Source organism: Oryzias melastigma, linkage group LG19, assembly GCF_002922805.2.
Source record: "Oryzias melastigma strain HK-1 linkage group LG19, ASM292280v2, whole genome shotgun sequence".
Taxonomy (NCBI): domain Eukaryota; kingdom Metazoa; phylum Chordata; class Actinopteri; order Beloniformes; family Adrianichthyidae; genus Oryzias; species Oryzias melastigma.
In genome coordinates, this window is record NC_050530.1 from 17,613,545 (window position 1) to 17,625,557 (window position 12,013).

At 38.7% G+C, this 12,013-nt stretch overlaps 1 protein-coding gene across 5 annotated transcripts in view; it reads left to right on the forward strand.

Annotated features, from left to right (window-relative positions):
* LOC112154274 (anoctamin-4) overlaps positions 1 to 12,013 on the forward strand; it is a 108,229-nt gene that overhangs the window by 63,275 nt on the left and 32,941 nt on the right. For 3 of the 5 annotated variants that reach the window (XM_036217051.1, XM_024285088.2, XM_024285092.2), the window contains 8 exons: positions 1,840 to 2,040; positions 3,532 to 3,680; positions 4,755 to 4,904; positions 6,826 to 6,926; positions 7,238 to 7,282; positions 7,359 to 7,490; positions 8,739 to 8,845; positions 8,965 to 9,020. In XM_036217051.1, the coding sequence (XP_036072944.1) occupies positions 1,840 to 2,040; positions 3,532 to 3,680; positions 4,755 to 4,904; positions 6,826 to 6,926; positions 7,238 to 7,282; positions 7,359 to 7,490; positions 8,739 to 8,845; positions 8,965 to 9,020 (941 nt within the window). The remainder of the gene's footprint in view (positions 1 to 1,839; positions 2,041 to 3,531; positions 3,681 to 4,754; positions 4,905 to 6,825; positions 6,927 to 7,237; positions 7,283 to 7,358; positions 7,491 to 8,738; positions 8,846 to 8,964; positions 9,021 to 12,013) is intronic. The other 2 variants (XM_024285090.2, XM_036217050.1) reach the window with 2 other exon arrangements.

Genomic DNA, 12,013 nt, shown 5'->3' on the forward strand with positions numbered 1-12,013 from the left:
CCCACGTCCTGTAGTGGGCCCTGTGCTCACTGCCCAGCACCGTGGAGCTCCACTGGCATTTGCTCAAGAACACCAGAATTATCAAGTCTGCCACTGGTGCCCTGTACTTTTCACAGACGAGAGCAGGTTCAAGTGTGAAGCAGCTGGAATGAGAAGTAGAACATGCAAGTGGGAGGCCAGGGTTCTCGTTCAAGAAAAGGTGGTTGGAGCCAGGCGACAGTGATTGGTATAAGTGAGTCGGAGTCACGTTTTTAGAGGGACTACAGTCGCCAATCATGACTGACCCCTTCCACTGTCAATCAAACATGGGAGGCGGGACCATTGAGCAACACATGCTTTTACTGAGGCATCTGATTGGTTGGTTTATAACTTGACTAACTTGCAAAAAAGAAAAAAAATATCTTTAAAAAAGCGAAGATTTTCAAGAACATGTTAAAGATTGTATCAGAGTAAGAATGTATTCTGACAAATAGATTTACTGAGTAATAGATGTTTATTTCTGTATAAAAGTCTATGGGATTTTACTGTCTTGAAGCCAGCAGGTACTTCCTGTTTAGTACAAGAGGAGGGAGAAGTTGTCCAGTTTTTGTACAGTCAATGCATCTGGTTCATTGGTGGAGCAAGGATGGAACATGAGGTTTACAGATAAAGAGGTGCAGCAGCTTCAAAAGTGATAGAACTTTCTGAACTCCAGAAAACTCCAAACTCACTTAAATAAATCATTTCCACTTGAAAATAATCAGCTGTTTGGAGTTTAACAAAACTGTTTGGGCTTTGCAAACAAATAAAGTTACAAAAAAAGCAAAATTATGGTTCTTAGTGACTGACATGATCTTTTCAAATATCTATATACGTAAATTAGATCGACCGTTTAAAGCTCCAGTAGTGCTATGAATATTAATGGTATGTATGAAAAGTGGTGCATTATAAATTAAACCACTGCCGTTCAATATCTAACCAACAGTCTGGACAGTTATATTTTTTGCATGTTTCAATTTTTGTCAATCGTTTTGAGTTTAGATAGTTTGTTCAAAGAAAGTAAGAGTATTAACTGATTGGTTGCTGTCAAAGTTTGGTTAACCTATCGTGGTTAAGTGAAAAAAGGAGCTAAAGATGGATTTCTTTTTATTAATTAATTATTTTATATGTATTTAATGCCAAGTAGGTTTTTTAATGTTTTTATTTTAATATTACCAAGTTTGACAAAAACTTTTGAAATTGTCTAAACTACTGTCTTGATTGAAAAAAAAGAAGAAACTACTGAGTTAGTGTGATGTCATCCACCAAAAATGGTTTACTTTCAGCTCCAATCAAATTAAATCTATTCAGACATCTTTTTCTGCGATGCAGACGGCGCCATGTTGGAGGCAAACGTCAACAAGTCGTTCTGAGTCAATGTTTCTATGGCAACCAACCAGGAGTGAGCTGGTTGGAAGGTCACATCCCTTCCACTTGAAAGCGGGGCACACAAAGTCTTGCAAATGTTTCAAAAATTTGACGTGAGACCACCTGCCTGTATTGAGACATCCGAATCGTCGGTTTAGAACTTGAATAACTTGCACTAAAGAAAAAACTGTCAAGAAAAAAAATTTGGATTTTCAAGAACGTTAAAGAAAAGTAGTAAGAAATGGTTATTCTGACAATAGAATGACTGAGTAACAGCTGTTTATTTCTCTATAGAAGGTACTTCCCGTTTGAAACTCCAGTGGGGGAGGGGTCACTCAGTCCAGTTCTCATATACAGTCAAATGGACTATTATAATAAATGTGTATTTTCATTAAATAAATCCTAATATTCAGCATGAAATTCCAGCAGTTTCTTCGTTTTTGTGTTGAACAGATGTGAGCTTGTCTCTACATGGATCTGAGCCCCAGCGGCAGAGCTCCCATCCTCGCCAAGCCCTGCTGAAGTCCTCAGCGTGCAGCCACCAGGCGGCCGACCGGCCTCTCACCGTCTCCTACTGTGGAGGAGAAGAGATCATGGAGGAGTCGTCTGCCTCAGGCCTGGACTCCAGCATGCAGGACGACGGGCCTGCTCTGGGTAAGACACACCGGAGGCTCCTGCAGGCGTCTGATGCCGTAGTGAAAGAAGCAAAGGATCACAGCTTCACAAGAGTCGTTTGAACTGATTTAAAATAAGAAAACAAAGTTACAAATATAACTTTTCCAGATTATAAAAAAAAAAGCATTTAATCAAACGTTTGTAAATCGGCCCAATTTTCTGTTGAAATCAGAATCCTTTAGTGTCTCAAACTTCTCAGAAGTCCTGCAGCTTCCTTTCTGTACTGATAGAACCTGAATCAAGAAGTGCTGGACATGAAGTTGAGCTATGAGGAACAGCTTTTGTCAAAACTCTGAGATTTTTGTGTAAAATTTTATAGAATGTTATAAATTCTGATTCAAGTCCAAGGCTCTGGGTGTCAAACTCAATCGCTCAAGGGGCCAAAATCCAAAACACACCTTAGGTCGAACAGGATAAACACTCTAAAACTACATTTTTAAAACTTTAAAACCGTAAATTTTAACATAATTATGAACTAGATATATAGCATTACCTGTGATAATACTAGTGTGAATGCTGTAAGCTGAATTTGACCGCTAAAGATGCTAGTTCTGATAGCTGAAGATGCTGAAAACGCTGAAGATGATAGCCTTCTCAAATATGAGCTAAAAGCCAAATTAGCCTAAAACTTAAAAAAAAAAAAAATTAAGTTGGCCAAAACAGCTAGCATGTAAAAAATTAGCCAAACTCCAAAAACACCTAAAAAGAATTGAAAATAAAAGCCCAAGTTACCCCTTACAGCTAGCACGTAGCTGAAATTTTAGCTAATCTCCAAAATAGCCAAGAAAACAAAAAATAGTATAGATTAGCCAAAACAGCTAGCATGTAGCTGAAATATTAGCAAAACTCCAAAAAAACAAACAAAAAAAAAATTAAAAAGGGAAGCCTAAATTAGCCATTAGAGCTAGCAGATAGCTGAAAAAAATGCTAAACTTCAAAATAGCCTAAAAAACAAAAAAAAGCCTAAATCAACCAAATCATCGAGCATGTAAATATTAGCCTAACTCCAAAACAGCCTAAAAAAACTAAATTAGCCATAGCAGCTAGCATGTAGCTAAAATATTAGCAAAACTCCAAAACAGCCTAAAAAATGTCAAAATAATTTAAAAAGCTAGCAGAATGACAATTTTTAAACCATAACTTTTTAACATAGTTATGAATAATAAAAAGGCAGGAATATAGAATAAATCAACTTAAACCTTAAATAACTTTCAATATTTTACTCTCCATAAAAATATATTTTGTCAAAATTATACTAGTTAAAAATAAGCTCAAGATAACATCGGATCATTAATAACAATAAAATAAAATGATCTGGAGGGCCTTGACTTTTACATGTGATCTAGAGTTAGGATAATTCCCCTCACGTGAAGTTCACATTGTTTTGATCAATAAAGTTCTCAGGCGGACAGAGGAATGCAGGGTTCTGAACCGGACTGTGTTTGCCGTCGTGTTGAATCTTCTGCCCAGCAGTGAAGGACGTCAATGTGCTGCTTGAGACAGAAAGGTGTGAGGGCATCAGCAGTGGGTCCAGAGACGAGGACTTCACCCTACAGAACCCCGGAACCAACAGCACCATCCTCGAAGACAACACAAAGTCCAACCTGTGCATCGCTGAGGTCAATGCAAATGTCTGGTCTGACATATAAGGCTTGTGTCTGAATTCCTTCACTACTCACTATTTAGTGCTCTGTGTAGAGCTGGTCAAACCTACTATTCCCAAATCCAGAGCCCTAAACATTTCCCAGAAACTAGCATACATCAATGCTTAATAGATAGGCAAATATTGACCATCTTTATGAATGATCCAAGTTTTCATCATCAGAAAAGTAGATTCATATATAGTCTTTGTTAGATGTTCATATTTAAAAGGTTTTTACTGGGACTGGGTATGGATTATAATCTCCAGAAACCATTTGATTTTTTTCTTTCGATTCTTTTATTCAATTCAATTGTGAGTTCACACGTTTAGACACATTTGTTTAGAAATACATTAATAATCTTTTGAATATATTTATATTAATCTGATCCAGTTCACATACTGTAAATGTATCAGTGAAATAATGAGATTGTTAATATCATCCAGTGTTACATGGATTCTCTAAAGGAGAAGTTCTAACTAAAATGTTCAGATCATTAACATTGGAAACATTGTTCTGATTCTCCTGGAGGACGTTTCAGTTTGGACACTAGGTGGCGATCGCACTACAGCATTACAACTTATTCCAGAAGAAGAAGAAAGCATGAGCAATAAAATGTGTTTTTGACAACAAATGGTCAATTAAAAAATATTTCCTTAAAGGAGTTTGGAAAATTCATGCCTGTGAGTTTATAAAGATGTTCATTTAGTCAGAATGTATGTTTAGGTCGACCGTTAGCATTAGCCGTCCTATGGGGAATTCCATTATATGTTAGCTCATTTTATGTGCTAAATCGATTTGTATTTTTATGAATCGATTCATCGATTTTATTAATCTAGCCCAGTTTTTACTTCAGTAAATGTGTTGTTATATTTGCCATTAAAAAAAATGTAGTGAATATGTGCCATAATTACATTACTAGATAGTCCCGCTACATTAAAGTCTTAGGAACTAATGAGGGAATTTGGACACAATCAGAAAAATATTTTTTTCTGTGCATAATCCACATCACAGGAGGTTCTATGATGTGTCTCCATGATGTTCTGAGTGCAGAGCAAGAAAAAAACAAGCGGCCTGTTCTTCAGTGACGGAAAGAGCCGGATAGACTACGTCCTGGTTTACAGGAAGTCCAGCTCGCAGTCGGAGAAGAGGGAGATTTTTGAGAGGAACATCCGTGCGGAGGGCTTGCTGATGGAGAAAGAGGTGGAGAACCTTTGTGTCTTCAGCAGAAAGCTTAGAACCCTGTCATACCAAAACCAGGGCTTCACGTTCCACTGATCATATGATCTATTTTAAAAATGGTCCTTTATTATGATGATGTTTTTAGGAAAAAAAAAGGACATAGTCAGTGTTGGGTAAGTTACTTTAAAAAAGCAATTGATTACTTTACTTTAGTTACTGGATGAAATTGTAATGAAATTACTTTATTTATTACTTATTTTTGTTTCATTTAACCAAGAGAAAATGTCAGAGCCTTCAAAACCAAAGTAACAGAGTAACAAAGGTTCCTCCAGTCCAGAAATTGTAATTAATGACCAAAATTTGAACTGTAATTCGTTACGTTCCTCCGTTACTGACAAAAGTAATTAAATTACAGTAATTCGTTACTTTGTAATCCGTTACCGGACATAGTTTCTGCAGAGTACCCAAAGATCATTAGAAATTCATCTCTGAGTTGTGGGGGGGGGACTGTTGGTGCAGAGTAAGCCTTCCTTCATTTCCCATCATCCCTGTGTTTACAATGTCTCCCGCTAGCTTACAGCCCCTCACAACCCCAACCTCACATCACCACGGCAACAAAAATGGTGAACAATATCAGAGCTATCCAGACGTACAGTTCAGATCCAGATTCCAGCTCAGACGAGGAAAACAAAGACGTTCATGGATCTATTTGTCTATTTTCTACGTCATAAATGCAACCCTTTATTTGTCTGTTCCTGATCCACAATGATTTGAATAAAGAAATATTTAGAAATATGGAAGCCGAAAATAGCCTGCCCTTTTTATTTATTTTTACCATTTCATGGTGATAATGAGATCCACCATCTCATTATCACGAGGAAACAAGTTTCATTTTCTCGTTATACTGTGATAAGGAAGAACATACTGTAGCGTCTCTCTGTTCCTGCACTGAGATGCAGAGACTTTACCTGTTTGAAGTTACTTTATTTTGTGGTAAACAACAGGAGAAAGAAATCACTCAGTAAGAGTTGTTTTTTATCTATTAGTAGATCTTCTCTACGGAAGCCAAAAACGGCCTGTCCTACTTTTTTTAATTGTTTTCTCTTGATAGTGAAATAATATCCCATTTTCTTGAGAAAGCAAGTTCATCCATCCATTCATCTTCTTGTCCGCTTCTTCCCTTTCTGGGTCGCGGGGGTGCCGGAGCCTATCCCGGGGTTCACCTGGACAGGTCTCCAGTCTGTCTCAGGGCCTCAATCACACACCCATCCACTCTCACATTCACACCTAGGGGCAATTTAGAGTCACCAATCAACCTATGAACCATGTTTTTGGACGGTGGGAGGAAGCCGGAGTCCCCGGTGAAAACCCACGCATGCACGGGGAGAACATGCAAACTCCATACAGAAAGGTCCCAGCTGGGAGTCGAACCGGGGCCTTCTCGCTGTGAGGCAAGAGCGCTAACCACTGCACCACCGTATAGCCGAGAAAGCAAGTTATTATCTCGTCATCACTTTTTTTCGAGAAAACGTGATAATAATTCATCATAACGAGAAAAAAAAGTTTGTTTTCTTGTGATAACGAAATAGTATCTCATTTTCTCAAGAAAACACCGTAAATTAAACTTTTTTGCTTAGGTTCTTGAATTGTTAAAAATCCAGGCAAAAATGACATAACTAAACTAACTCATCTCTTATGTATTCAGTCGTTAGCATTTTTCTTTGAAGCTAAAGAGCCACAACTAAGGTGTAACAGAGCCGTATATACAGTATGTTCTTCATTATCTCATTTTCACAAGAACACAGTCCAAAATGATTCATACATGTCCTCCATCACCAGAAAAATGCAACAAGAACATGTTGAAAACAGCATTTTTACTGGAGTGGCTCTTTAGAGCGATCGGTGAAACTTCAACTCGACCTCTGCTTCTGTGTCTTTGCAGGCCTCCCTAACGAACAGCGACATGATCTTCCTCAAGCTCCACGCTCCGTGGGACGTGCTGTGTCGCTATGCAGAGCTCATGAACATACGCATGCCTTTCAGGTGAGAGGAGCCGTCTGCGAGGATGAACTCCTCCATGTTTGCAATGTGTGCATGCTAACCTGAACGTGTAACTCAAGTCTACAGGTAAGAGTGGTTCAACAATGAGGGAGTCCATGCAAAGATCTGTTTGATCTTTATTTCAATACCACTTTAAAATGTCCCTAAGTGCTTTACATTAAGGAAAGAAGGAAAAAAATAGGAAAAAGTCTAAAATAAAGCCTTACTGTTGCTTTAGCAGGATTCACTCTGAATTATATTCCTAAGGAGTTCTTACTTTGATGCACTCACTTCCTGTCTTTTACTTCGTCTAGGAGGAAGATATTTTTTATGCAACGGCGACATCGATTTCTAAGCAGGTGAGATTGGGATTTTTGACGTGATTTGATGTGGACGACGCTGCTTCTGCAGCTCTCATGGAAACCTCTCTTGCAGAATGGAGAAGCACATCAACAAATTCCGCGGCTGGCTCCCACGCAAACCCATGAAATTCGACAGCGTGACTCTTCCTGACTTGGAGGAGAACGAAAGCTTCACCGCCCCCTTCAGTCGGTCGAGGATCCACCAGTGAGTTTGTTAACCGGCCCCTCTCTCTGCTGAGACACTCGGGCTGAGTTGATAAAATCAATTAATCGATTTGAACCCAGCTAAGTTTAATAGATCAATAATCGATTAATAAAAATATGAATCGATTTAGCACATAAAAGCTAGCTTGAAGCTAACGTATAATGGGATTTCCTATAGGACAGCTAATGCTAATGCTCGATTGACCTAAACATACATTCTGACTAAATTAACATCTTTATAAACTCACAGACATGAATTTTCCAAACTCTTGTAAGGAAATGTACCTATTTTTGGTCTAAAACATTGTTTTTTGCTCATTCTTTGCGTATTCTTCTTGAACAAAAGCGTACTGCTATAACGCGAGCTCCACCTAGTGGCTAAACTAAAATGCCCCCAGGAGAAGCAGAACAATGCTCACATTGTGCTAAGCATCCTGCCTTGTAAACATTTATTAAACAACATTGGAGAATTGCTCAACATTAATGTTTTTTTTTTATCCAGAACAGTCCGATATTAAGTCCGATATTAAGTCCGTTAGACCGTGTCTCACTGAGAAGTGCTTTTCTTCATGTGGGTGCGCTCTGAAACATAGAAGTTTACATATAAATGTGAGTGATGACTTTTTGTTGTAGCATGACCTTTTTACACAGTATGTTTTCATAGCTCTCCGTTTGGAGGGCTAAATGACGGGGAAGGGAGGATGTAAGAATTCTGATTGGGCCTGTCTCTCTGTGCCTTTAAAAAGTGTTTGCTTCCTTTTTCATTATTTAATTGTCAGAGGGCATCTCTATCCAGAATTTTCCTGTTTCATCGATAATAAACACCTGCTCTGGATGATAATTATCCTCCACGTTTAACAGGATATTCTGAGCCGCTTCAGCTGATGCCGTTTCTCCATGCAGGCTCGCTGTAAGTGTGTGTGTAGTGGCTCTTCAGCTACGTTCCTCTTCTGGGAAATTCCCGCAGCTCCTTTGGAAGCAAAAGTTTCATCCAAGCGTCTTAAGTTTTTGTAACGAACTGGATTTCCGCGCACACTCCGCTTCACAGCGCTCCCTTGTGCGGTGTTAACCTGCCGTTAATGTGTAAACCGTGTAAACTCAAAATTCAGTTGAATCGAATTGAATTGAGTGAATTGAGAGAATCAGAAAAAAAGAAAAAAATTGTGAATCAAATCATTTCTTTACCTTTTTGACCATACCCAGCCTTAGTGAAAGCAGCATCCTAAAAGCACATTTCTGTTTATTACAGTTTCATCATCCACAACAAAGAAACCTTTTTCAACAACGCCACCAGAAGTCGCATCATTCACCACATTCTGCAGAGGGTCAAATACGAGGAGGGGAAAAACAAGATGGGTGTGTTTCTCTCCAACTTTCCCAAAAACCTGCTTTTAGTTTTTCTAATTTAAACTGACAGGATTGAAATGAACCTGCTGTTAGCCACAGCTTCACACATCTTCTCTGCCCGACTGCAGGACTGAATCGCCTTTTGAACAACAATTCATACGAAGCAGCTTTCCCTCTCCACGAGGTAAACCGGATAATCTGCTTCCATGGTTTTCCTTTCCTGCTCTGCTCAGAATCAACAGCTGTGCTCTTAAGTCTATATATCCTGGAAGAAATAATGAATTCTAGGCTATTTTCAGAAAATATAACAAAAAAATGTATTTTTCCATTCATGGTTAGTGGTTGGATTAAGTCATTGATTGTTACACTTTCTAAATCTTAATGACAACAGAAACTTTCCAAATTACCCAAATCAAAATTACATCCTCCAGTTCTTAGTACCTTGTAACCAATGACAGCTGGACTTGTGTTTTGGATTATTGTCATGTTGAAATGTCTAAGTGTGCAGCCTCTGAGCTGAAGAGTGACGGTGGATGAAAGAATGAAACTTTACTCATTAAAGACTTTACAACTCCTTCATGTGTACCAAAGTGGTTCACAATACATTAATACAAAAGAAAGTTTAAAATGAGACAAATTAAGAACAAAAGCAGCATAAAACTGAGAAAGAAAAAAAAAACAATAAAGGAAAAATAGGAATGCAATAAAATAAATGAAAGAAAATAAAATTCCACAACTACTGAGCATCAAAAGCCATTTTTGTGGTTGATGTCTGCATATCTTCCATGGAAACAGCTGCGCTCTGTTGACGTGACTCAAGCATAGCAGTGGCGCCTGTGTGAACACGTCTCTGTCTATAGCAGTGAATAGACAAGGGCCAATCCAGTAAGATATAGAAATACTCAAGATGCTGCTTTTGCAATGCCCGACAGTGGGGCTGCCGGCGCAGCTGAGGGTTTGCAGGTCTGAAGGAGACGAGAGTCTGAGTGGTAAATGCTGCTAGTATTAAAGTTAACGTGTTAAAAAAACAAACAATCCAGAGTGAAACGTTCAATAAATCCATCGCCAGGACAGAGTTTGCTGGATATAATGCCAACTGCACTCAACCTCTGTCCCCTAACTTCCAAGTCCACTGGAAAGTTGTGTAAGCCAGTAGATGTATGACAACTAAAGGTAACACACCTACGAGCCATGCTAAAGCTAAAGCTAACAACCAACCATAACAGAATCAAAGATGGGCGGGGCTTTTATATTGGATCTCAGAGCATGATGACGTCAAACTTCTGAGACTTACACCAGTTGACCAATCACAAAATTAAAACGCAATGCCTCAATTCAACCTGTAGGGCGCGATGCTCATAGACGGTTTTTTATCATATTTTTATGAATTAAACTACTTTATTTTAATTTGTACAAATTTGGCAATAACCAACAAACAGCACTTTTAAACCCCATTTATAGATGTAAACAGCCAAAAATAGTTGTTTGAGGGTTTGGTTACCCTTTAAACCCGAGAGCGGCTGAACAGGTAAAGTGAACTGGGCGAGACCATGAAGAGCTTTAAAAACAAACAGTCCATGATTTTCTTCAGCCTTTCAGAGTGAACTATATCTATATAAATATACCTTTGGAACACTAAAAAAACTATTTATTTACGAAATATTTGTTCATTTGTATTAGTTTTTTCCTACCTGGAAATAAAACGACTCAATTCCTGAAGCTCCGCCTGTCGCTGCGTGTGGTTGCCGCCCATTTCATAACATCATCCTAGAGCCTTCACCAGTGTGCCAAGAATAAACATCCTATTTTTTTTCAAAGATGGAGACACAAACCATATATCAGCCTTTAGTATCCCTGGCCGTCGCTACACTGGTTCACAACACAGTGTAAAGTAACAAACTGTTTGAGCTGGAACTTATTAAAGATGGGACACAGTTGGAAGATATATGATATTCTACATCTAAAATAAAGTTTTTTTTGCTGATCATCACTAGCTCTGTGGAGAAAATCTGGTGTTGGTGTTAGACTGGGGATGGAGCTGTCAGAGCAGACTCTTCCTAAAAGGGGCGGTCTCACTCTGTGATGTCAGATCGTGAGGACCTGCCTGTTTTCGTGGGTATGGGAGGGGCTGCTGTTGAGAGTGCAGGTTTTTAAAGGATTACTTAGAAATGTGTTAACAGATCAAAATACCTCTTTGGGGTTGTTTATAGTGAGGAATGAACAGTATAATGCTCTTGATGTTTTTTCATGGTATGGCTCCTTTAAACTGAATTCTAAAATGAGCAGGGAGTCAGTGAAGAGACTGTGTGGGAGGTGATCATGGCGTGGATGGCTGTTTGTAGATCACTGCGGCTCAGGGAGGGTTGAGTTTTTAGTAAAGTGATAGAAGATCATTTTGACAACATTATCAATTTGTTTGTCAAGTTTAAAACAGTGATAACCCCTAGACTTCCAACAGTGGTGGAGCCAGCTGTAGAGGTTAGCTCTTTTTTTGTCAAACTGAGGGAATGATATATCTGGATATCATCAGGCAGGTGGTGCAAAAATAAAAAAAAGCATCATTTTAACACATAAACACATCCTCTCTTCAGGTTGCCGTTATATTCAAGTATCCCACATGTTTTATCATAAATGCCATAAAGCTCTTACATCAAAGTGAACACACCCAATTGTAGAAGGTATCTGTTCCTATCTTTAATCCTTTAATTGTATTTTTTAAATCTATTTATTTGTTTTTATTTCTTTAATAAGTTTTTAATGTTGTGTTTTTTACTGTCTTGTTTGTTGTATTATGTCATACGCTGGAGAACTGCTTTTAACTAAATTGCCCTTGGGGGACGAATAAAGTTGTTCTATCTATCTGCATAGCAATGAAGAAACATTACGTCATGCAATGACAGAACCAAGAGGCAGCAGATATAAAGAAAAAAGGGCAGGCCCAACAATAGAGCCTTGAGGTACTCCACAGGACAGTGGAGCCATGATAAAGAGTCCTCACCAATACTACCAGAAAAAACCTTTCTTTGTTAGATAAGACTTGAACCAGTCAAGTGAGGCGCCCTGACGTGATGTTCTAGACGAGACAGGAGGACTGTATGGTCCATGTCAAACGCTGCTGTCAGGTCCAACAGCACCAGAACAACAGGCTGTTTGGCATCAACGGTCACAGCTATGTCA